Source organism: Callorhinus ursinus, unplaced genomic scaffold (genome assembly GCF_003265705.2).
Source record: "Callorhinus ursinus isolate GAN/ISIS: 27379988/994484 unplaced genomic scaffold, GSC_fseal_2.0 scaffold1, whole genome shotgun sequence".
NCBI lineage: Eukaryota > Metazoa > Chordata > Mammalia > Carnivora > Otariidae > Callorhinus > Callorhinus ursinus.
Genome location: NW_027397063.1, coordinates 121,745,907 through 121,772,064, shown reverse-complemented (window position 1 = coordinate 121,772,064; position 26,158 = coordinate 121,745,907). Strand labels below are relative to the sequence as shown.

At 44.8% G+C, this 26,158-nt stretch overlaps 1 protein-coding gene across 6 annotated transcripts; it reads right to left on the bottom strand.

The window, feature by feature from the left end:
- On the bottom strand, positions 1–26,153 carry BTD (biotinidase). Of its 6 annotated transcripts, XM_073900425.1 has the most exons (6): positions 25,946–26,064; positions 25,364–25,508; positions 23,524–23,681; positions 7,461–7,725; positions 2,574–2,723; positions 1–1,461 (listed from the first exon to the last, which is right to left on the bottom strand). In XM_073900425.1, exons 3-6 carry the CDS (start codon positions 23,532–23,534, stop codon positions 289–291), a joined length of 1,599 nt encoding a protein of 532 aa, XP_073756526.1. In that variant the 5' UTR covers positions 23,535–23,681; positions 25,364–25,508; positions 25,946–26,064; the 3' UTR covers positions 1–288. The 6 variants fall into 6 exon arrangements, with proteins under 6 accessions (XP_073756526.1, XP_025738212.1, XP_073756531.1 ...); XM_025882427.2 differs by lacking the exon at positions 25,364–25,508 and having other exon boundaries at positions 25,946–26,092; XM_073900430.1 differs by lacking the exons at positions 23,524–23,681; positions 25,364–25,508 and having other exon boundaries at positions 26,019–26,153.
- Between the last annotated feature and the right edge of the window lie 5 nt (positions 26,154–26,158).

The following is a 26,158-nucleotide window of genomic DNA, read 5'->3' as shown; positions in this document are numbered from 1 at the left end:
TTTGTGGATGTGTAAAATATAAAGTGACATTTATTTTTGTTTTAGCTCTTAAAACCAATTGTGAAATGAGAGATTTGCCAGAGGAAGACATGGCTTGGAAATGATAAATGTGAGCAGAGAATACCAGAAAAGATTCATTAATTCACATGGGAGAGGAAGAGACACTGGGGGAATCAGCCTCTCCTCCTTCATCCCACAGCTCCACAATGGGCTCTGGGCCAGAGACGTGGTGCCAGGGCTTGTGAGCTGCAGCCTGGGCAAGTGCAGGGCCGCCCACCCCACACCGCCCTAGTCCCTCTCATACAGCCGCCCGTACAGAGCTGCTGTCACCAGGCCAGAAGACAGCCCCCTTTTCCTCAGGAAAGAGTAGTCACTCTCCCAGCCAAACTGATCAGGGGTTTCCAGGGTCATCCCTGAGGTAAGAAGCAGAGGAAAGACATAGGAAGTACTGAAGTTCCCCCACAGGTGAAACTCAAATCTCCCTGTGGCCTCTGTGATCTCCTGCCCACAGGTGTCAAAGCCAAGACCCCCACACTTGACCAGGGCGCAAGCTTGAACGTAGTAAGTGCCATGCACAGTGTGAAGACCATCAAAGACCCCCAGGGCATACAGCTCCTTGGACAAAGTGGGCCTCTGGTAAAGCAAGTGACAGCAGAGGCCATTTGCACAGACACGGAGGTAGCCTTCCCTTCCCCACACAGGGACCAGGGTAAAATGGTCATACATCATCTCAGAGTGAAATGTGGGAGGAGCGTTCATGTTCCATTCAGTAGCTCCATCACAGTGGACTTCCTTAGCATCCTTTTCACAGTATGGATCACCTGCCAAGAGTTCTAAAAACTTACTCTGGGATGGGTCCATTTTCTCCGTGGCATTCTCTGTACCAATGAGACCCACTGGATTTTTGGCTACTTGTGCAATTATAAGATGACCTCCAGAGTCTTCCATGTCATGGTGCCAAAAGGACTTCAGAGGGCTGTGTATACCACTTCCGGTCATCCCCAGAGATGGGTGGTGGATGTTAGCGGCTAGAAAGTTGATGCCAAAAGCAATGGCAAAAGCTCTCTGAATCTGAATGGCTGCCAATAGTGGGAGCTGGTTCATCCAGGCAGTCGGGTACACGATGTGCTTCACCTCAGAGTCTCTGAGGAGACTAATGGCAGGGTCAAAGAACAATATATCAAAGCAGGTGAAGATGCCAAATTTGCCAGCAAAGGGGGTATCAAAGATGCTATGATCCACTTTGAGAGGAGCATCAAAAGCTGCCTCAAAGTAGAGGTTGTGTTTGCGGTAGCGCTCAACAAGGGTTCCATTATTGCTGAACACGACATTCGTGTTAAACTGGTATCTTCCATCCTTTGGGCACCCTGGGTCATTTCTATGACAAGGCTGCTTTGTCCCTAGATTGGCCACCACAAACATATCTCCCTTGATGGCCATACAACTCAGGCGCTGGAGGACCTAAAGAAAAAAAACAGTATAAATAAATGAATTTTTTAAATCCTGCCTTTGTCTTATAATCTTAAAATAGAAAAGTACCTGTATTGTCTATAATATGTAAATGGCTATCATAAATCAGTAAAAAAAAAAACACTGCAAAAAGTGTGCACAGGATTGAAGAGGTGATTCACAGAAGAACAAATATGAACATCTGAGAAGATACTCAACCAGATTAGTAATGACGAAATGCAAATTAAGATAATGAGATATCACTTTGAACCTTCATAAGATTGGCAAAAATTCAAAAGATTATTCTATCTTGCATTGACCAAAAGGTGGGAAAACAGGCACTCAGACTATTACTAGGGAAGTAAAGTGAAATAGAGATCTTTTGAAAGGGAACTTGGTACTCTTCAAAATAATTTAAAATGTGCATATTCTATAGCTGAGAAATTCCATTTCTAGCGACTGCCTTCGGCTCAGCTCATGATCCTGGAGTCCCAGGATCGAGTCCCACATCGGGCTCCCTGCTCAGCAGGAGTCTGCTTCTCCCTCTGACCCTCTTCCCTCTCGTGCTCTCTATCTCTCATTCTCTCTCTCTCAAATAAATAAATAAAATCTTAAAAAAAAAACTTGGACATACGAAAATATGTGTACAAGGATATTCATTGCAACATAATAGCAAGAGTTTTTAAAAAGGCATATAGCATGCTAAAAAAGAGGATGTCAATACAAAATGTGTAGAAAAGAATATAGTTGGATGCACATCAAACTGTTGATGGGAGTTTCTGCAGGAAGAGAAGTAGGGTGATGGGTGGGGTGTGTGTGAAGATGGGCTTTGATTTTTTTTTTTTTTTTTACTTCTGATGTGACTCGTTTGTTTTCTAAGCATATATTCATGTATTTCTTGTGTAATCAATAGAACAATCCAGAGATGAGTAAAGGCCCCATAGTACCAGACATTCTTTAACTGAATGAATATGTAACGCAGGGAGTTTGGGGAGTCTGGCTTTCCGTTTTAGGATCCTAGGATCTTTCAGTTTCATTTAACATGCTTGGCTTTTGGCCCCCGGCTTGATTTATCTCTTCATGCCTTCAGCCTACTGAGGAGGATGGCTGGGACCCTCACGTACCTCTGTGTCATTGAATCGGTGGGGCTCCAGGCATGGGTTCCACCTGACCAACCGGGGAGATGGCATGAAGTCCAAAAATGGGTAAACAGATGTTCTTGTAAAGTTGAATCCATGAATGCCATCTTCTGGAAACACTATAATCTGTACGCCCTGTAAGTCAAACACATCAAAGTATCGCATGTTATCAAAGAACAGGAAGCCCCCCTCCTTTGATTTGTTCACTCTTTCGTTCACTCGTCTGACAGCCATCAAGCAGCTGTTCTGTGCCAGGAACCAGAGCTATAAAGAGGGCGGCTGGACTCTCCTCATGGATCTTAGTCTCAGGGAAGCCGTCTCACTTGGCCTAATGGTGAGGGAACACAGAGAGGGCTTTAGAAACAACCATTAGCTGTACCTGAGGTCGTGTCAGGGAAGGAGGGAATGAGTGAAAAGGGAGCAGAAAGCGGGCATTTGCCAAGCAGCAGGTCAGGAGGGCTGTGGAGTTCCTGATAGTGCAGGGGATGATGGGACACAGTTCAAAGGCCTCCGATTCTGGGCTTCGTCACAGAGGGGGTGTCTCCGGTCCCGTGGTTTCCACTCATTGTGCATCTTAATCGGATGGGGCCCTTCTGAATAAAACACTGTTCAGGGGCGATGCTGGGTCCCACTCCTAAAAAGTCTGCTTCATTTGACTGTCAAAAGGTCCCCAGGTGATTCTTTTCTTTTTTTAAGCTTTTATTTATTTATTTTGAGAGAGAGAGAGAGAGAGAGAGAGAGAGAGCAGGGGGAGGGGCAGAGGCTGAGGGAGAGAAAGAATTCCAAGCAAACTCCACGCTGAACAGGGAGCCCAATGCAGGGCTCGGATCTCACGACCCTGAGATCATGACCTCAGTTGGATACTTAACCGATGGAGCCACCCAGGGGACCCTCCCCAGTGACTCTAATGTGCAGCCAAGTTTAGGACCCACTGGGCTGGTGGGTATAAGTCTAGTATGTTGATTTCGGCCTAGAAATAAGGATTTGCTCTGACTTGCAGTTCTCCAACTGGGAATGAGGAGGCTCCCTTCAGAATTCTAACAACCGCACAGGCTTTGTCCCACACCTGGAGACACCCTAGGCTCCCTGACTGTGATAGCCCGGGGCACCTGTGACATCTGCAGTAACATAATGAAATCCAAACAAGTGGGGTGCCCTCAGCTCTCATCATCAGGGCCACCTTCTCCTGCTGCTCTCCGCTTACAGCTTAAAATGTCAATGTGAAAGGTGGAGGAGGAAGGCAGAGAAGGTATGAATAATCTAAAATGAGAGGCAATTTGAGTCACTTATTTCTGGAATGCACTGCAAACTTTATATTTTTTCTGGTTAAAAAAGCTTCGAAAGTTTAACTGTAGGAAATTCAGAAAACAAAATATTAGTTAATATTAGTTTAGTTTTTCATTTTTTCTCTGTATAATTGAGATTGTAAGTACTTATAAATAATAAAACAAGACATGTTTTCCATCTTGACTTTTCTCGCTACCTAGAATCTATGTCAAGACTACACAGGTACCTTCAGAAATATCATTTGCAATGGCCACATTCTATTTAAGAGGCCACCCCAATTCATCCTTTATCAGTGGACATCTGTCTGTATCGTTCCCAAATTTTGGTGACCGTCTGCATTCAGGGGGCTCAAAACACTGAATGAGGGTTGTTCACAAGTCTTTGGGTCTCTGATTATTTCTTTAGAATGAAGTCTTATAAGTGAAAATACTGGCTCAAGGATATGAAGAGTTTTCAGTTCTTTACACTGCCAAACAGCTTTCCAGAGAGATGATCCAAGTAAATACTCCGTCCAGGAGACTGTGAGATTGGTCATCTTACAGCACCTTGTAAAGCAAAGTCTTTGCAAACTGGGAAATAAAGCAAGATGAAGACGTCTGCCTTTCTAACATACACTAGGGTACTGTTTACCAGGCTCAAGGATTAATTATCTAGTGAATGTCTCACTGTTTGGCTTTGTTATTTAATAGAAGATCACCTCAAAGATGATAATTGCATTGCCCTGTAGGATTTTAGCCAGTTTTGTATTGATTCACAAATTCATTTCAACATTCATTTGACTAATATACTTCTGTTCCTCAAATGCTCTTTTGACCAGCTTTACCATCTCACTGATTTCTTTATTAATCAATGAGTTAAATGACAGCTTTGACCCATGGCCATCCTATATTTGTATTAGAGTCATGTTTTTAACTTTTTGAAAATTATACTTGGACAAATGTTTTCCTTTATTGAAAACAAAACTCTGAGAACATTGAATGGTTCCCTTGGACAATAGCACTTAAATTATGTATACATATTAGATTAATACTAAGGTTAAATTGCATTTCCTGAATACGTATTTTCCAGGAATGAGAAGAGGAACCAAACCTGAGCCAGGGCAGAACTTTGGGTCTGATGTGATTACCACTCCATCTAGAAAGCAATTAGCACTCCTGATAAATGAGCAATTTTCTGAAAGACCTCGATGAGATCAAGAACTCATTAAGCTTGCCACCAATCCAGGTGACTGACCAGCCTAATATCTTAAGTTGGACTCTTGTCCTTCCCCAGAAATATCTCTACCAAGAGAGAAATACTTCCATTGGCTTGTTCAGGAACTCCTGTCTTCCAGCAAGTTTGATATAAGCGTTTGACACATGCTTGGCATCAGTGTGTCTTAGAAGTTGCTGTAACACATATAACCACGCAAGGGAGCCGAGCTATCTGTAAGCACTAAAAATGATCAGATCAACAGCTTCATCCCGGCCCTTGGACCACACACAGAGAAGGGACGATGCCTTGCAGCCGGCCTGGGTTCAACAAGAACATGGCATAGGTTTCCTTCGGGGGCAGGTTATCGAAAGGCAGGGAAATACTACAGTCGCGGTCTCTGGGGCTTGGTACAGCATTTGCAAATGTCTTACAACGGTCTTATGGACAGGATGGAGAAGCAAGAGGAGGTTGATGTTTCAGTGCCGTGCAAGCAACCTCCTCTGCACGGAATGCTCTGGAGTGGATCTGTGTCATCCAGAGGTCTGAGGACACAGCCTGGGATTTTTTTACACTGACTTCAGCGAAGACATCAGTGAGGTGTGTATCAAATGTGTGAATGACGTGAAGGCAACTGATAGGTAGGATGTCAGTAAAGATCCCCAAATAGCCCGACAGGCTGGAATGACGGCATTTCACAGCAGAAATGTGAAGTCAGGCGCTCAGGTTAAAGACATGAACTTCGTAAGTACAGGATGGTAATTGGCAGCATGTGTGTCTGTGTGTGTGAAAAAGGCTCGGGGGTGTGAGTGGACAGCAAATGCCTTATGAATCCACAATGAGAGGTGTCTACCAACAGTTCTCTGGGGACAACGTCTCACACGGGAACGGTGCTAGACCTCCTGCACCCTGCCCTCGTCAGACAGGCTAGGGAGAACTTTCCACAGCTCTGGGCACACAGAGAATCTGGAAAGTCTTTGGTGGAAGGGCTATGTAGCCTGGGGGAGAGATGCCGGGTTTGGGGGTGGGGGACTGGGCCATGACGGCCGTCCTCAAATCTGAGGAAGACAGGTGCACCGCAGTAAGGCCCTCAGTCGGCTCTGTTTAGCCCGGAGGACAGAAGGATGGGAGGCAGCTGCAGGGAGGCCGACTGTTCATTGAACACAAGTCCCCACTCTCTCATGAGACAGTGAGTGCTGGGCTACAGAAGGCGTTCAAGGAGATACTGGGTGTGGGGCTTTGAACAAGAGAGTGTCTCCTATCAGAAGCAGCTGGACCAGGTCTTTAAGTTCTCTTCCAATATTAGTTTTATAAGTGTGTATATTTTTAAAAAATAGCTTATAATTTTACACACACACACACACACACACACACACACACATAATGGGTTAGAATTTTTAAACGCAGCACTAGAGAGTGGCTGTCTCGGCAACCCTGACCGCCCTAAACAAAGACAGGACTGCTTGGGGCCGGGCCTGCTAGCCTCACCTGTTCTGGCCTTGAGGCTCACGGACGAGGGAGGTTGTGCTCACATGGGCTTTACCTCCTGTCAGGCAGGGCAGGGCCTCCTCATGAAGCAGTGCTTGGGCTCCCCACCACCAGGTGAGAGTCCAAACTTCCCTTTGGTTATGGGTTTCCCAACAGGGCACTTTCTTGTGGTCACATCTGGCACCCACATTTCCCCCTGCGCCCCACCCTTCCTGGCGGGAATGGTGCGTGTGGGCCAAGCAGGAAGCCTTCACAAAGGCTGGCACCGACCGCCCTTTGTCCATCTCCGTTATGTCTGCACTGAGTTCTCAGCCTGTTCGTGGTCTAGAACAGGGACCAGAAACAAGCCCCAAATAATCTGAAGGTGGCAAACAGCAGTCCTGCAGATGCTTACCATTTTCAGTGCCTCAGAGAGCATCACAGACCCTCATGCCTGGTAGTTTCCAGATTTTTCTGTGCATGGGAATCCACTGGAGAGCCTTAAAAAAAAACCCAGTGCCCAGCCCACAACCACCTCCCCCACCCCTCACCCGATTCTGCAGGTATGAGACCCGGGCACCCACTGGGCAAGCAATCCCTCTCTGCACAGCCACATCGAGAACCAGGGATCTTCTCCGGGCTTCTCAGACATGAGGTGAAAAGCAGCACCTGGGGTATAATGTCGATGGATGGATTGACTCAGCAGGTCGGGGGCGGTACCCAAATTCTGTACTTCTCACAGGCTCCCGAGGGCTGGTGCCCCAGCTGGTGCATGGACCACTGAGTCGCGAGCCCCTGGCCAACTGACTACTCCTGCTCCACTTTACCAGCTGCACTAATTTTCCAGAGGGGCTGCAGGAACCACCGACCGAGCCGCCCTGTTCTACTAGACAAGCCGGTGGGAGTCCACCCCAGAACATTTCTTGCCTTTTGGGCTGCGATCATCACTTGCTGTTCATAGATGTCGAGGTTCTGGTTCATCAGCTCCAAGGCCTGCTGGCGGCTCAAGAGAGCCAGAGGGTCGGGAGTCAAGATTGACTGGTGCTCGTACACGGCGGCCATGTAGTGTTCAGCCTCATGGTGACCGGCCACGCGGGGCTCCTCGGCGTGGACTCCCAGGGCAACCACATAACCGCCGCAGAGGAAAAGAGCAAGCTGGAGGCCGGCCCCAGACATAACGCAGACCATAAATCTGGAACGTAAGGAGGCAAGGGGAAAACAGCTGAGTAAAGAATCCTGCCAAGAATGTAACTTTTGCAGCTGCGATTTATTAGTCCCAGCCATTAAACCTACCCGCCTGATACTGCAGCTCAAAGATTTGTTTCATGTGCCTAATAAAAGAGTATGTGTTTCTCTCCAAACATGTAGCGAGCTACATTTAAAATGGCTCACGGTGTGAGTCTGGTTTTAGAAGGTTTCCAAAACAGACCCAGTGTTTGCCACGATTTTCTTACCCAGGGTTCAGCAAGATGCCAGCACATTACCACTCACCTTCCTAGCCACGCACTGAAGTTTTAGGCAAGAATGATCACTGTGTTTATTTTACGTAATTCTGGGACATAGTCCACCTCCCACCACCTGCCCTCTGTACACACAAGCATGTCGGCCATCTACAGCTCTGATCGTTGTGATCCCGATAACACAGCTTGGCTTTCCTGGCCATAAAAATCCCATGGATTGAAAATCTCCCAGCCTTTCTTTGGTCAGTAATGACTATCAAGGGTAAGTCCTTCTTAGCACAGCATTCTTTATTTGGTGCAGAGACGCTGCTGACTTCTACGTAAATGCCAGGATCTACTCTCCGTTGTGGGAAGGTATAAAAGAAGTCTCCCGATCAAAGCACTTTTATCCCCCTCCCTGAATTTACAGTTATCAGTGCACATCATCACCTTCCCAACCTCTGTCTGCAATTCCAGAACTCTTGCTCCAAAGCCTAATTGCTTGGAAATAAAATCCTTCTGCAGTGATAAAATGCAATCTTCTAGAAAATGAGCTAGTATTTTTTAGAAAACATACCAGACTTTTCTAGAAAGTAAATTCCGCTTTGTAGGTGCTACCATAAGAGATTAGAAGTAAATTAGGACACTGACAATGACACTTCTGCGTGCCGTTTTTCCCAAGAACAGGAGTTTTTATGTCTAATAGTTGTGCGTTACAGCGAATAGTCCATTTCCACCTTGAAAAGCAGCCTGGCCTCCCGGCTGGATGCCCTCCCCCCGACATGCAGATTCTCCAGGGGCTGTGCCAAGGCCGGGCCACTTGCTCTGTGGAGAGGTTCTGGGGCTGACCAAATGCCTAGGAATCCGGATTAAACATGAAGATAACAGAGACGAATCAAGGAATCCTATCACTGCCTTTTAAAAAGACAGCGACACCCTGTCCAAGTCTGACTCATAACTCCCATGTTTGCATTTTAAAACCAAACTCTCCAGGCCGCACATTTCCTCTTATTTTGCTCTTAAAAGTTCCAGAAACAAAAATAGCCACAAGTATTTTCAACAACAGAACAAGGACGAGGGATGCTCAGTCGGGATCCTTGCAAAAGCAAACGCTTCTCAGGCGGAGGAGGGCCCATCCTGCCTGCCTCACTCACACTGTTACTTCTCGCCCCAGGGAAAAAGTGCACCACATACCAAACCCCGAGACTTGCTGCCATTCATCTGGGACACTGGACAATGTCTGAAGATTAGAACAAGGCGCCTTTGAGTAAGCAGTCATGAGTTTTTGAGTAAGAAACAAAAGTATAATTGATAAGCTCTCTTATTTGCCTCTGAAGACCAGCAAGGAATAATTTTAACAGTCTCGAAATCTAGTATCCATTCCCCCTCTGGCTCCATAATGATGATAATGGGGCGTGGCCTGGGGGGGGCAGTTCATGTTCAAAGACACATTCCCTGTATTTCTCAAGTATTAGGCCATGGCCTCACTAAGAGTGGGGGAGACTGCGGCTGGGGGTGGGGAGCGTGGTACGAACCAGTGCCCGGTGGAGCCAGGTCAGGAGTTCCTGGGGCCCAGAGCGTCCCCATTCTCAACTAAGAGCAGTGTGTCACCGATTCACTTGGGGACAGAGGACATGTGTTTAACGTCTCAGGACCTGCCACATAGTGAAACCAGGAAACTGGAGCCAGCAACATACCACATTTCTTTCTGTTTTGAGAAACTAAAGTTTAGATTATTTACAAAAGGTGCCTGGTAGGAGAGCTGTAAATGGCAATCATTTGTGTATGAACAAAGGTGGGTCGATAATAGGAGGTTAGGCAGATTCTACCAGGTATTCAGGCTTGAAAGAAGCAAGCTTAATGAGCTAGGAGAGAGGGAGTAATTATAATAAAAATAGCTACAACAGTTTGCCCTTCCTGAAGAGTGGGGAAATAGCAGCCAATTGAACCAAATTGGCTAATGCTGGCTTTCCCTCTTTATTTGGCACTGCACAAATGTCTCAGAAAAAAACAAACAAGGCCCAAGGCAGGGACTTCGAAGGGCATACCAGGTGGGGGGGGGCAGTTTTCATGGGGCAGGACATCATCATCCAGACCTGGTTTCCAGGGCTTACCAGGGGCTGGCTCACAACAGAAAGCACAGGTGGGCTGGGGTGTGGGGGCTCCCTGGGAACAAGAAGGTTCTGGAAGTCCTGGTGTTCTTGGAAACCCAGCAACAGATCTCTCTTTAGAGCTGGCCAGGACCTGGACCATAAACAAAATGGTGAGTAGAGGTGTATGCTCAGCCTCAAAAGGTAGATACACACCCTCTTCCATTGGAGGGCGTTTGACAGGCAAGCTCAAACTGCAGGACAGCCTGGCGTGAAGGCCCCATCTAGGTGACAATGTGCCTCCATACCCTGCTTGGTCCACTCTGCTCACCACAACCCTCTGTTATGGGGGCACGGGCCCACGGGGTGCCCTGAATCCCCCTGCCAGGAAACAGCAGAGCCTGGAGGGTGCTCACTCCAGACATCCATGGCACACCCGACTGTGAGCCAGACACAGGTAGAGATGTCAGGGGTACAGCCCTGAACAAGCCGGCCCTTCCTCAGCTAGCCCCCCCTCAGGATGGATGGGGAGACGAGCCACAATCAAATCAATCCCTAGGATGTCAGATGGCAGCAAGTGCAGAGGAGAAATAAAGGCAGGGAAGGGGCCAGGGAGGGCCTGGCCTAGGTGGGGGACAATTTTAAACAGGAGGGTCACAAAAGGCCTCAGTGAGGTCTGCCAAAGGTGGGAGAGGAGGCCATGTGGATGCCTGGGGGGAGTGTTCCAGGCAGAGAGAACGGCTGGGTCAGAAGGTCCAAGCGGGAACTTGCTGAGTGGCTTCAAGAAACAGCAAGGAGAGCAGTGGGCCGGAGCCCAGGGCAGAGGAAGGCAGCAAAAAAGGAAGTCAGAGAGAGAAACAGCAGGCCCCACTCCCCGGTCTCTCACACCTCCCTGCAGTTGCCCTGTCCTCTCCATTCTCCTCCTGCTGGGACAGCCCGTGAGACCCAGTTTAAGTCTAAGTCAATCATGACACTCCTCTGCTCAAAGTCGTCCAGTGACTCCCCACTTCACGCAGAGGAGAAGCCACAGACCTTACAGCATGCCAGTAGGCATGATCCGGGAGGCAGGAACTCATGGACAGGGTGGGGACAGATTTGCTGGAGTGACATCTCTAAGCAAGCATCTTGATCTTTTAACTGCTCCCGAGAAGCCCCCGCTTCTCATTTCCCCATGAAAAATATTCCTCTGACCCTAATCCTGATCAGGAAGATTCTTGTGATCGGTGAGAAAAAGAAATCAAAGTCTAAATTACATGGCAATCTATTTTGTGGAAATTTGGTAACATGTCAATCACCAGCTATTTTTATACACGCGAACTTTTATTTCCACCCTGCTAAGTGATTCATCTTGATAACTAGCTGTATTTTCTTCCTTGCCATATTATTACAATAGTATCTTTTGCAATAAAACGAAAGGATTATTATTAAGATGCTCTTAATAAGATAATTTCAGAGGCAGGCATACACATTTAGAAATTTATATATAGAACTATTGATCATTTTTATAAAAGATCTTGTCATTCCTTACTTGTCAGGGAGAATAACAGTCCCATGACTGGGAAAGGAGGCAGGAAAAGTCAGCAAAGGAAATGGCATATCCTGTGGAACAAAGCTGGAGGGGCCTGCCAAGTCGTTAAGGAACCAGCACGGTCCATGTTTCTGTGTGTATCTGACAGAATGCCCCCAAAGACACTGTAAGGTTCCAACTGGTTTAAAATTTATTCTCATGAAGGTTGTGATAATCCTTGTCTACATTCTTTTACATAAGGAGAAATAATGTCCCATCTCCACCTAATTTACAGAATCTGAATTTAAAGAAATCCCCAAAGAGACCTTTTATTTCCTAGAAAGCCTCTTGTTTTCTGGTTCTCCCCATCTGCCGCTGCTAGTCGTGAGCTCGTCCACGACTGGCCCCTGGAATGGGAAGCCCCACAGCGGTTTTAGCTTGGACAGTTTCATGCAAACGTATCCACTGACAAGACTTGTGATGGCTCCGTCGGAAATGTCAAGTGTAAACACTTGGAAGTGGCAAGTGATGATGACATCAAGAGTCAACCTGAACTCAAAACAGCGAATAAATTACCCGGTCCTCTGAACTGACCTGCTAAGTTGTGATTTCACTTTTTAAAAAATTCCACCTATTGTTTTAAAAAAAGAGAGTGACATACAGAAGTGTAACTTTGGACCAGACCTTTGATGAGGGCCTATTTCTGTCTTAATGACTAGTTTATCTTAAGACACCAAACGAGCAACTGAAGGATAATGACACTTGAACCTAACTATAAATCATCTCTCTTTTCCTCAAATGGGAAATACCTTCATAATTTAAGTCAAATAAAACTTCTCCCTGAAATGCCCAGGTGTTTAATGCAAGAAGGCACTTTCTTTTTTTTTAAATTTAATTTAATTTTATTATGTTATGTTAATCACCATACAGTACATCATTAGTTTTTGATGTAGTGTTCCATGATTCATTGTTTTCGTATAGCACTCAGTGCTTCATGCAATACATTTTTCATTTTCTTGGGCGGACAGAAAGAGCCCCAGCGGAGACCGAGCCTACAGGTGCACCACTGCCACCGTGTGGACAAACTGAGGATCATCAGCCCAGGTCGGTTTGCTCTTCAGTAACACAGAGCAAAGTGATTCTTAAGCAGTAAATGGGCAGTGTTTTTCCTCCGTTCCTTCTCCTTTTCATTTATAACACTTCATCTATCTCTTTTACAGTAGAAAGACAAACAAAAAAAAAAACAGATTTTCCCAGATGTGGGCCTCATGAAAGCTGTTTTTTATTTGCCATGCTCCCAGGACCTAGGGCATCTTCTGTATTCACAAGTTCTAAATTTGTTGCGATTTCTTCTCTCACAGTGGTACACTCCACAGGGTGTGACTGGATGTGCAGAGTGACATAGCCCATCCACAAAGTGACAGGCAGCACAACGAACGGGGAAATCTAGCCGAGTTAAGGGATCTATAAGGACAACATTTCATGTCGACGCCACATTGCATTTTACATGTTACATGCTAACATTTTCAAATCATTTTAACATCCATTATTTCAGTTTATTTTCCTGTTGCATAAAGCAACGAAAGCAAATAGTAAAGTTCTATTCTCATGGCGAGGGAAAACTCCAGCACTAGTTAGTAGTGAAAATAGAGTGGAAACCAGGTCCCCTGGCTCCTGGTCCAGCCCTCCCAGCACATGTTGAAGAACTGGGGCCATTTATCCGTCAAACCTTCAAAGACCACTGGGCAGACTTCAGTTTAGCTGTGGCAGAAATAAGAGATTCACAGTAGCACTCACAGGGGAGATTCCAGGTGGTCAGACCACAGCAGGGAGCTCTCGAATGTGAGCATGCCTTCAGAGTCAACCTGGAGGGCTGGCCCGCACAGATCCCTAGGCCCCCATGCCCAGAAGTTTTGATTCAGCCGGTGTAGGACCAGGCCTGAGAATCTGCATTTTCTAACAAATTCCTAGCTGATGCTGATACTGATCCTCCCGGCATGGGGTCACACTCGGAATGTCGCTGGGCTAGAAGTTAAAGGCACAGAGATCCCATATTCTGACCCCTATCTTTCCCTCACATCAAAGACATGAGTCTGAACCATCACCTTTATTTCCCGGGTGCCTCCCCAATAGGGCGGATAGAGTTTGGGCTGATTTCCAAGTGTTTCCATCATATTTAGTGAGAATAAGCAGCAAAGTATTTAAATGCTCAAACCAAGGGAAAAAAACCTCCCCCAAACAATTAGGTCCATGTCAGCTAAAGGATTCAGTGCTTGTCCTGAGCCTTAACAGGAACATCATCATAGAACCAGGTTGTTACTGGTTCTCCTTTGTTTAAATAAAGGTCCTGATTTTAAAAGAATAAAACAAGGGCAACACATAGATATTTTGTAATATAAATAGAGAAGCCATCTCTACATTTAAATTATACATTTATAGATAAATACATAGGTAATCTGAAAAATCTCCTATGTTCCGTAAAAATATGTCGGTTTCCTTCTCAAAAATGTTATCTGAAATCCTTAGGGGTCAAAACTGAATCACTGAGGATGGAAGTCTTAAACTGTGGTCCCAAGTTTGACCGGGGAGCAAGGAAAGAGCCAGAGAAGGCTTCCTCCGCTGCTAGTCAGTCTTCAGAGAAAAGGATGACAGGGCCACTTGCAGCCACTCTGAGGCTCTTCTGGAGTATTTATAGCTTCCAGTGAGGCTTGCCCTTCTTCATCCTCCAAGAATGATCATCAATTTCTCTGAAATAAGCCTCAATGACTGTCAGCATGGCATTGTTTTTCAAAGCCCTTGGAAAATGGAGAACCATTTCCTTGTTGGAAACTAGAGTCATTGGAGGAACCACCTTCTAGACCATGAAGACCTGAAGGCTGGACATCTAGGAGAAACACACCCAGTGCATGGAAAACATGATGTCCCAAAACCACAGGTCAAATTTTTCCAGGGATATGTGCTCAGGAATGTGGGCAATGGAAAGGCTCTTTGTGATCATTAAGTGTCTGGACACATCTCTAAGGCTAGAGCAGGTGAAACATCACCATAAGTCCATCTCCCCTGTGCTCTTAGATGCCAGTGCTCAGGAGTGAAAAACCAGATCCCAGGACCAACACGATGGTGGCGATGCCCTGGATGCAGACCATAAAGAACAATGGGAAGAGTACTACAGCCAGGGAACCAGGTTCCCCAGGGCAAAAGAACAATCCTTCATAAAATAGCCTGGAAACACTGAAAATGAATGATAGTAGGAAATGTGAAAGAAACAACAAGAACAACAAAAAGCGAAAGCAAAACACAGCACTAGACAAAAACATGCCAAGTCCACTTACTTTCTCCTGCGGAGAAGCCAGGAAGTATATATTTGGAGGAGGCACAGTGAAGATCACCAAGAGAGAAAGCAAAAGGCAGGCAAATGGGTCCAAATGCTATGGGTCCTGAGTATCTAGAGAGGATACTCTTTTTGTTGTTGTTGTTGTTGTTTTAAAGATTTTCTTTATTTATTTGACAGAGAGAGACACAGCGAGAGAGGGAACACAAGCAGGGGGAGTGGGAGAGGGAGAAGCAGGCTTCCCAAGGAGCAGAGAGCCCGATGCGGGGCTCGATCCCAGGACCCTGGGACCATGACCTGAGCCGAAGGCAGCCGCATAACGACTGAGCCACCCAGGCGCCCCTAGAGGGTACTCTTGACACGACACGGTGGGAACGTGTGGGTGACCCTCAGCATAGGCGGGTGGTCAGTGGTATTCAGTTACACGGCAGTGCACAATCAAGAATGACAGTGACCTTCTAGCCTATTCACTAACTTGGCTGTCTTCTCCACCCATGGTATGGCAAAGGTATAGAGAAATGGTCAGCATCTCCACCTTTCTCTCTCTTCCTGGAGGCACCGAGGGGGTTTGTTTTCTTCTGCTTTGGTTAGATCGGTAATTACATGTGTGCCTCTGGCAAAGGTCCCAGCCCGGCCACAGCTGCATCCTGGTTACTAACCCAAGTCCCGTTGCCCTATGCCCTCCAGACCTGCTGGAGGGCAGACCTCCGACTGGCCCTCCTATGTCCTGCAGCTTTACTTGGCATGAGGGTCCAAGTCTTCCAAGCGCAGGGCTTTCTGAGGCTGGCGGAAGTGTGGAGTTGGATGGGAAGGTCTCAGACTCTTCCATGATTCGCTGGTGCTACATTCCTCAGCACTAGAGGCAAAGCAGAGAAGAAGAGTCTAGCACTTCTTCGGAAAGAGATTACTCCTAAACTTGAAGGGGACCAATATCCAGAGCGCGGATTTAACCCAAATTGATTTTGTCCAAAAGCCTACATTCTTTTTATGTTACTGCACTCAAAACAATGGGAGGAAGCATTTGATTGAATACGTGACATTGGGATGACTGAATTACAAGCAGTTTTTAAAAAGGATTTTATTTATTTATTTTAGAGAAGAGTGGGAGAGGGAGAAGCAGGCTTCCCATGGAGCAGGGAGCCCGATGTGGGGCTTCCATCCCAGGACGCTGGGATCACGACCTGAGCCGAAGGCAGACGCTTAACTGACTGAGCCACCCAGGCGCCCTGAATTACAAGCAATTTGGAATTAAGTTTAAACATCTTAGGCCATATACAAAAATGAACTCAAAATCAAGAGTTAACTACTGAATGATAGGAAAACTGGCATAAATTAGAATCTGATATCAGATACTTGATTAAACCACTTTCTAAAATTTGAAGCTCAATTAACATAATAGAAGAAACAGATTGACAAAAATTTATATGGAAAATATAAACATCAAGACAACAGTTATAAACAGGCGATGAACAGGAACACATTTAAATGAGAAGAAAACAATCATAAACAAACACTGAAAGATTTTAAACTTATGTACAAAATAAACATTAACTGGTACTATTCCAAGGTATTAAATTTGAAAAAAATTAAGGTAAACTAGTAAAGTGATAATGAATAGCAATTTTTTACTGGGGGAAAAAAAGTTTGACAATTCCTCTTGTGAATTACTTTTCTGTAAAGTCTACTTCTGGAACTTGATCTTAGGAGTTATTCCAAAAACAAGTCAGTTGAAATGACAGCATATCATGGAAGTAAAGAATACAAGCTTTTGAGTTTCAACATATCCAAGTTCAAATCCTGGCTCTGATTTACTCATTTCATAACGTTGAGTAGGTTATTTGTGATAACTAAGCTTCCGTTTCTTCATCTCTAAGTCAGAAATGAAAATATCTGATGTAGGGGCACCTGGGTGGCTCAGTCATTAAGTGTCTGCTTTCAACTCAGGTCATGATCCCAGGGTCCTGGGATCCAGCCCTGCATCAGGCTCCCTGCTCAGTGGGGAGCCTGCTTCTCCCTCTCCCGTACCCCCCCACCCTGCTTGTGTTCCCTCTCTCGCTCTGTCAAATAAATAAATAAGATCTTAAAAAAAAAAGAAAATATCTGATGCAAAGTACTTAGTGTTCAATAAATGGACGCCAGCTAAAACGGAAGAATGACTCCCAACAGGTGAAAGTTGGAAACAAACAATATTCAATATGAACAAAGTTATGAATATTAATGTATATAAACCAGGTGGAACATTAAGCAAACACTGAAAAGACAGTAATGAAGACTCTGATGATGGACTATATTTAAAATGTGCTAAATAAACATAACAAAAATGTTTCTATATTTACAATGAGAATAGCTAAATAAAACGTACACATGTGAACAAAGACTGGAAAAGAATGTGAATTAACGAAAGCATGGCAGGTCATCTTAGGGGGATTTAAAATGTTTTCTTCAACGTTACCCTGTTTTGCCAATAAATGAAAAACATAAGGAAAAAAAACAGATAGCTGAGACTTCTGGTGTATAGTCTGGCATACAAGGAGCCTAGCAGTAGCCATCCTATTATTAATAAGTCAAAACCTGAACGAACTGAAAACCAAAAAGTCTTAATGATTTCAGAGAACTGAGGTCAAAATTAGAGAGACAGACAGGTGGATGCAGAGGATCACCACTTAACTGGAGCAGCGACCTCCCTGGGAACAAGGACTAGCCCAGGAAAACTTAAACTGTAACTGACAAACTTTGGAGGCTCCGGGTGGACCAGCCGGAGAGTTAAACACTTCAGGAGGGCCAGGCTTTGGTGAGTTTTTCCTCCAGGAGCTCTACTAGGTTCTCACGGTGAGCACTGGGAAGAAATCTCATGTTTCTGGCAGGGAGAAGGGGAAAGTAGCGAGAACATTCTGTTCTTCACACGGCCTGCCCTCAAGAGAAACCGTTTCACCTGAGCTAACCAATTAAGGTTGTATCAGAGCCTTACTAGCCCCGACGAAGGGCAAATACCCACCTCAGGCCTCCTCTCGCCATCCTGTGAACTTGTGAAGTTCACAGTCCGAGGCACAGGCTCTCTATGAGACTACCCCAACTCCAATACCCAAGTCCACTAGGCTGACGCTGGGGGAAGAACTAAGAGGGTATCTGTCAGAACAATCAGCTTTCCCCAAAGCCCTGCCCAGTGACTTCATTTAAACTGCTCTGACCCCCAAGGGACTCAGGAGCGCTCCCAGCTACAAGGAAGGCTGGCAAGAATGCTGCATTACTGGGCGCCTGGGTGGCTCGGTTGGTTAAGCGTCTGCCTCCAGCTCAGGTCATGATGCTGGGGTCCTGGGATCGCACCCCACATCAGGCTCCCAGCTTATCAGGGAACCTGTTTATCCTGCATCCCTGCTTGTGCGCTCTCTCTCTCTCTCAAATAAATAAATACAATAAAAATGCTGTGTCACCACCTTGAGTAAGATCAAGTTTTGCCAGATAAAATACCAGAAAACCAAACTTTCACTGATGATACGATTATCTACAAAGAAACCCAAGAGACTCTATAAGCAAATTAATAAGAAAATACAGTAAAATACTTAGATTTAAGACCAACATATGAAAATTAATTGCATTCTAATACAGAGGCCCCCTAAAACTAGAAGATGCAAATAAATAAAAAGCAAGGTACTTAGGAATAAATAGAATAAGAATAATGAAATATTTTTATGGAAAGACATTAAAGAAGAATAAAATAAATGGAGAGATATGTTTATGGCATAGACTCAAATAATATAAAGACTCAATAATATAAAGACATTGTTCTATCCAAATTAATCTACAAATTCAATATAATTCCATTTGAAATCCCAAGGAGTATTTCATGGAACTTGATAAACTGATTCTATAATATGTATGAAAGAGAATAAGGCCAAGAATAGAGCTGGTAGGCAGAATAATGGCCCTTTAAAGATGTTCACATCCTGGGGCACCTGGGTGGCTCAGTCAGTTAAGTGTCTGCCTTCAGCTCGGGTCATGATCCCAGGGTCCTGGGATCGAGCCTCGCATCGGGCTCCCTGCTCAGCGGGAAGCCTGCTTCTCCCTCTCCCTCTGCCTGCCGCTCCCCCTGCTTGTGCTCTCTCTCTGTCAAATAAATAAATAATATCTTTTAAAAAAATGTCCTATCTTAAAAAAAAAAAAAAAAGATGTTCACATCCTAATCCCCAGAACATGTACATTGGGTTACATGGCAAAGGAGAATTAAAGTTGCTAAAGAGCTGACTATAAAATGGAGAGATTATCCTGGATTATGTGGGTAGGCTCAATGCAATCACCAGTGTCTTTATGAGCGAAAGAAGTATAAGAAGGAGAAACAGACAGGTTTTGGCCTGATATTGCTCCCCTTGAAAATGGAGCCAAGAATGTGGGAAGCCTCTAGAGGCTAGAAGGAACAAGACACGGATTCTCTCTTAAGGCCTCCAGAAAGGAATGCAATCCCGCCGATACTTTAATATTATCCCAGGGAGACCCATTTCAGACTTCTAAACTATGAACTGTATGTAAGATAATAAATTTATGTTGTTTTAATTTAAGTTTGTGGTTATCTGTTATAGCAGCATAGGACACTAATTACAATAGACAAGACGGTTTCAAAAGAACAAAGTAGAAGGACTGTCCTACCAACATAAGACTTATTTTAAAAAATATAGAAATTAAGATAGTGTAGGATTGGTGTTGGGATGTAAAAACAGCAGATTCCAGAGACAAACCATATATATATATGGAAACTTGATATATGTCAGAGGTGACATTATGGATGAGAATGAACTATACCATAATGGACAATGGATATTTGGGGAGGTTTTTATAAAAAGATTTGTTTATTTATTTGAGAGAGAGAGAGCTAGAGAGCAGGAGTGGGGAGAGAGGTAGAGGGAGAGGGAGAAGCAGACTTTCCACTGAGCAGGGAGCCCAATGTGGGGCTCGATCCCAGGACATGACCTGAGCCGAAGGCAGACGCTTAACCAACTGAGCCACCCAGGCGCCCCTTTTTAACGTATTTCTTAAGCTCAGGGCTGGGTACATATGTATGTATCAATCCCTGTTCCTATTCATGTGTCTGAAAAATGTCATAAATGTTAAATATAGATACATTTTAAAGTGAATAAAACAATAAATCACAGGTAAGCTCCAAAGAGCTCAAAGGTTATGATACAGAAAGTTTAAGAGTTTAAGCTCTTCCTCATGAAGCTGTCCCTCACCTGGGTTACACCCCAGCAGTTCAACTCAGAACCCTGGGAATCAGTCAGAGATTCTGCCCTAGAGTGGATTCTTTGTTTTGCTGACACAGCAAATGGATCATGTTTGGTACAATTTAAAAAGCTAAAGGAAGCAGCTGTAATGAAGGCTAATGGCCACACAGAACAAACACGAAAACAGACACATTTAACCACGGGTACCATGTTTCCTAGCTGAGAGCTGCTGCCCCCTCTCCCATGGGCCGCCCGGCAGTGTGGCATTCTATCATATGGAGAAATACTAGAGAACAGTTTCTAAGCCCTTTCAGATAAATCTCTCATGTCCTCATAGCATGACATACAGTTGTACCATCTCTGGTGCACTTTACACGAAGTAAACATGTTTCTTAGTGATCTAATGATTATTGATGCCAAACTACCCTAAATTTAAATTTAAAAAAACAAAAACAAAAACAAAACCACAACCAAACACACAATGGATAGGCTAAAAGAGAGACATAACGTTTCTTCAGTTTCCTGGGGGTGCTTCCGGATCCAGCTCTGGGTCTGGCTGGCCACTAAAATGTGGAGCAAAGGTGCTTGCCCGTCCAAGTCAAGGGCAGAAACCCAAACTTTCTCTAGGTCACAGGACAACTGGGAAAAACTCCCAGCGCCAAGGCCCCTGCGAAGAGGACTTCAACCTGACCCTGACACCTCAATAATAAAACTGCTTTCCACTGGTTTTGCTTCAAGCCTATTTCTGAGCTTTGGTACTTTGCAGTCCATAAATTTAGCCAGAGGCAAACAAAATCAATTTAACCTATTTTACTCAAAGAACCATTTTATTATATATTTTATTTTCTGCTGTTCATGTTAATGTATTTCTTCCAGCACATTTCCTGCTGTACAGTTTTCGATGTTGGTTTTAAAAACAGTGTTCTACATAGATTTCCCTTTTTTGTTATTGTTGCTTGCCTTTTGATGGTATTTAAGATACTTGGTTTCAGTTTTATCTTCTTTTATTTCAGCCAATTTTCTTTTCTTTTCAGCCATTCTATAATATATCACAAATAACCCTAATTCATTTCTTCATTTGATAACCACTTTCCATCTTGATAAAATAGGTTTGTGAGATAATTTCTCACTGGTGCAGCTGGTGTTATGTGTTTTAAATAATCACAAGGATTTTTAGCGTCCTTGTTAGTTTACTGAAATTAAAACATACTATCCTAATTTGGGGGCCTCAGGAGTTACTACGACCTTTAGAAGCCCATGAGAACAAAGGCAAGAGAAATGCAGCTTAAATTAGATTAAATCTTTGTACAGCTTGCAGCCCACTGATAGATCCCTGAGACATGCACAGTGTGACCCTCCTCAAGTGACTCATGGCCGCCCTAATGCCTTCATGTTTATGTTTTATTAAAGACTAAAAATAACTTTATCTTAACAGCAGCTAGCCCCTCCCCCAAGGTCCCAAAAGCCTTGCTTCAAAATTCCTTAGGAACTTACTTTATCTCTACCCTGCCCGCCCCCTCAAACTTAAAAGTATATAATCAGCCACTCCTCACAACCCCGCGGCGGCTCTCCCAGCCCACGGGTCCTGTCCCCATGCTTTCATAAAATCACTTGCACCAAAAACGTGTCAAGAATTCTTAGCTATTCGCTCTTGGACCCAAAACTCTTCCAAATTTCATCACTTCGGCGCCCAACGTGGGGCTCGAGTCTTTTCATCGGAACTCTGAGCCTCAGTGCAAACTTGAAGAGTAGAGTAATTCCTCTTCTCTTGCCTTTACTTTCATTTCAGAGGCTTTTCAAGGAGTGTGCTGGCTCTTACTCGAACGCTTTCACGTCAATTGCTCAGGCTGCAATCCTCTAGCCCCTGGCGACTCTTTGGGGAGGGAAAAGCCTGCCTTTTGGCTGGAAGTTAGTACCCCAGCCAGAATGGTAGTAAGACCCAGAAACTTGAGGCCCTCTCTTTATTCCTGTCCTCAGGCTTGGGAGCGCCTAAGTCACGAGGATGCCTGCCAATCTTAAGACTCCCATGTGAGGTTTCTTCCTCATTGGTCTAACGTGATCCCTTTCACATCTCGGGGTCTAGCCGCTTCAGGCCACGAGACTTGCACTTAGAGCTGGCCAAAACTAGTACCCGATTGAATCAAAATCCCACTGGGGACCATTTCCTAGGGAAGTCGGCTATAAGGACTACATGTGTTGGAATGTTGCTTAGATCATGATGGATTTCTGTTTTACTGTTTTTCATCAATGTTCCCTACTAGCTACTGAAGTTACTAAATTGGGTAATTTCCCCTTGTAAAACTTTTCTGGTGTTTTCCATGGGTTAGAAATGGCAGGTTCGGGCGCCTGGGTGGCTCAGTTGGTTAAGTGACTGCCTTCGGCTCAGGTCATGATCCTGGAGCCCCGGGATCGAGTCCCACATCAGGCTCCCTGCTCAGCAGGGATTCTGCTTCTCCCTCTGACCCTCTTCTCTCTATCTCTCATTCTCTCTCTCTCTCAAATAAATAAAATCTTTAAAAAAAAAAAAAAAGAAATGGCAGGTTCTTCACAGCACGGCAGGGCATGGTATTTTGGTCAATTCACTGGCATCCACTTGTAGTCTAGAATGCAATGGGGAAGCAAGGGAACACAGGCAATCCCTCCTATGGGGCCTTTACTTTACAGCAGGCATGGTGATCAAGGGTGATTTTGTTGGAGGGATGCCTCCAGTCACTTAGACACCCAGAACCCCTGATATATCCTGCGTGGGACACTACCCAGGAGTCAGGAGCGATTTTTGATAACGGGCCTTCTCTAGGCTTCTTCGGTTCCCAAGGACTTTCCCATGGTATGCCTTTTAACCCATTGGAAACAATTCAGGATTGCAAAATTTAAGAAAGAACTGATCTTCTTTTCTAACACTGTATGGCCTCAATATGATCTACCAGATCTCTTCTGGTAGGAAACAAGGCAAACCGAACTGAGGTACCCTATGTTCAGCCTTGAATGGCCCTAAATCAGGACCCGATCTAAGGACCTCTTGCAGAATGTGTCTGGCTACTAATGAGGCTGATAAACTCCCTCCTGATATAGTGGATTAACATCTAAACAGGCCTCCTCCAAAAACCCCAGGTGGCTGGAGGAAACACAGGCCCTCCCTAATGTAGGGGATGTTGACTCTCTCTCCCTGTTCCTCTCAACAGACTCAAGTTACTTTAGTTGTACACTTTGATGACTGGCTCTCCTGTTTAGAGAACATATTATCATTATGTTAGCCTTGTCCTTTAAAAAAAATTAGACTCATTCCTTCTTTGACCTCCTTCCATGAACAAATAAACAAAAGCAAACAAAAAATTCCAATAAAACATCCAACAAACAAAATTCCATGTCTATCACCGACGCAAGTAATAAAGAATATGGTTAATGCTTACAAAGTCTGCATGGAAGGGCCTCGGATAAATCACGGAAGAATCCTATAATCACAGTTGGATTGAAAGGAGTTGCTCCCAGTGCCAGCTAATCCTGGGGAGGAGGACCGTCATCACTTCTGCTCAATCATCAGACCAAGTGAGTAGTGGAACACTGCACTCTGAACCAAAGATATAAAGGTGAAAGCAAGTTTAAACAGTCTCATTGACTTTTCCCTTTGCTAAAGGACAAAATCCAGTCAGTTGAAAATTTATCCTTTTTGCAAAACCAGTTAATGTGAATTCAGGGGATTTGTTCCAGTTCATAGTACAGTTTTCACCACACTTTATACAGAGTGCTTTTGTTTGTGATTCTTTTGACACAGAAGTAGACACAAGGCCCACCAACTGACTAACCATCTACACAGTCTGTGGTGCCAATGTCAAACTAGCCTTGAACCTGTAAATCCAAACTAATCAACAGTATTACTCTGGTAACAGGAAATCACACATTTAATTGTTAACTGATGCCTCTAGCAGGGGTACAGAGCTAGTGGTTCCAAGATGGGCTGCAAATCAAAATAATGTAGCAGCTTTAAAAAAATATAGGTGCCGGGGCGCCTGGGTGGCTCAGATGGTTAAGCGTCTGCCTTCGGCTCGGGTCATGAACCCAGAGTCCTGGGATCGAGTCCCGCATCGGGCTCCCTGCTCCCTTGGAGCCTGCTTCTCCCTCTGCCTCTCTCTCTCTCTCTCTCTGTCTCTCATGAATAAATAAAAATCTTTAAAAAAAAATATAGGTGCCTAACTTGTTCTAACACACTGATTTAGAAAATACGGTGTAGGGCCTAAGCAATTGTATTTTTAAAAAGTTTTCCAAGTGATTCTGATGCAATGGGAGTCAAGCCTGTCACATAGGTACTAATATAAACAATACTACATGATAGAGGAGCTTGGTGTCCATGCTTCTCAAATAGAGACGGGAGACAAAGAACAGGACTACCCAAAGCCACACAAAGAACATTTTGCATATTTCTGGAATGTCAATTTCATTTGACAGGTAGTTTAAAATGTCATTTTTATTTTGCGTGGTGATTACATAGGTATATACAATTGTCAAAATTTATTTAACATTTAAGACCTGTACATTCAATTGCATGTTCATTTTACCTCATAAAAAGATATTTATATTAAAATATGGATACACTTTGGAGTGGAATGCAAGATTTGCATTTATGTTTTAGAGGAACTCTGAGCCATCAAAGAAATCTCCCTCTTTGATGAGCTGGCTACCTTACACAGGCTAGTCCCCAAATCCAGACAGGCCACTATTACACTCTCTTCTGTTTAGGGTGGGAGGTTAGGGCTTGAAATGCTGAAAGGAAGACCTTTTGGAGGGGCCCAGGACTATGGTTTGAAAATCCCTGGGCTTAGAAATCCTTTCACTTCCAATGCTTTTCATTCATTTCTCTACCCATGACCCACTCCCCTCTTCTCTCTACTTTCCACATATTACTTGTCTTTTTGCTTTAAAACACTCAAAATCCTCAAAAATTTAAAGTCACTCTTTGCTATGGAGATGGTTTAATGACTCGGAGTCTACATCCACAGAAATCACACATTGCAAGCATCTTTTTCTCCTCAAAAATGTGTGTGTGGTTTTTTTTTTTATCTTATTTTTGAGCCACCCCAGCGCCCCTCAGAAATGCGTTTTAAAAGGTTATCAGCTACAGGGACTGGTCGACAGGGACTGAATCTAAGAATTAGGAAAACCCACATTCCCTGATTTTGGAAAAGACAAGAACGGAGGGTGAGTGGAGAGGAAGAGTGGGTGAGTAGCAAGAGTTAAAGGAAACAATGGTCTTACTTTTAACTAGGTTCAGGGGCGCCTGGGTGGCTCAGTTAGTTAAACATCCAACTCTTGATACTAGCTCAGGTCTTGATCTCAGGCTTGCGAGCTCACGCCCCGCTAAAATAGCTAGGTTCAAGGGTTCCTCTTTCTCTCCGGTAGCCTAAAAGTACAAGTTTGGGATTCTGAGAAACGGTGTGAGCAGTTTACTTTCTGTCTCTTGCTTATAAATTCGGTGTCACCTATAATATTGGGGAAAGAGTACATCCGTTTATGGATTTAATTAACGTGCACTAGTTAATTACTATGTTTCACGAACTGCATAGTTGTGAAACTTCTTCAAAGTTACAAAAGCGTGTATAAACCAAAAAGCACGTAGCAAACGTCTAGGACTCCATCGGCGCAGAAACACAACACGACCCAAAGACAGCTTTGCACTACGCTAGGCTCTACCCAGCCCACCCGGGCCCCAGCAGCCTTTGCGAAGCCTGCCCTCAACCCCTAGAGCAAGGAGGGGGAACGGGGGGCGCGCGCGCCACGCCCCCTTCCACTCGCGCTCCTAGCCCTCCCGCTGCCCCACTATGCGCATGCGCCACTCGCCTTCGCAGGTGGCCGGACGGCTCCCGACAATAATTGGAGGGGGGCGAGAGGCCTCCGAGGTTTGGCCTCTCACCTGCTTGGCATAGGCCGCGGACTCCTTCTAGTCCCGCCTTCTTCCGACGCTCTGACCCGGCGACTGCAGGAGCTGGGCAAAGGGCACGGTTCTGATTGGAGGAGTGTGTTTACCCTGCGAGCCGACTAACTTAAGCCCCG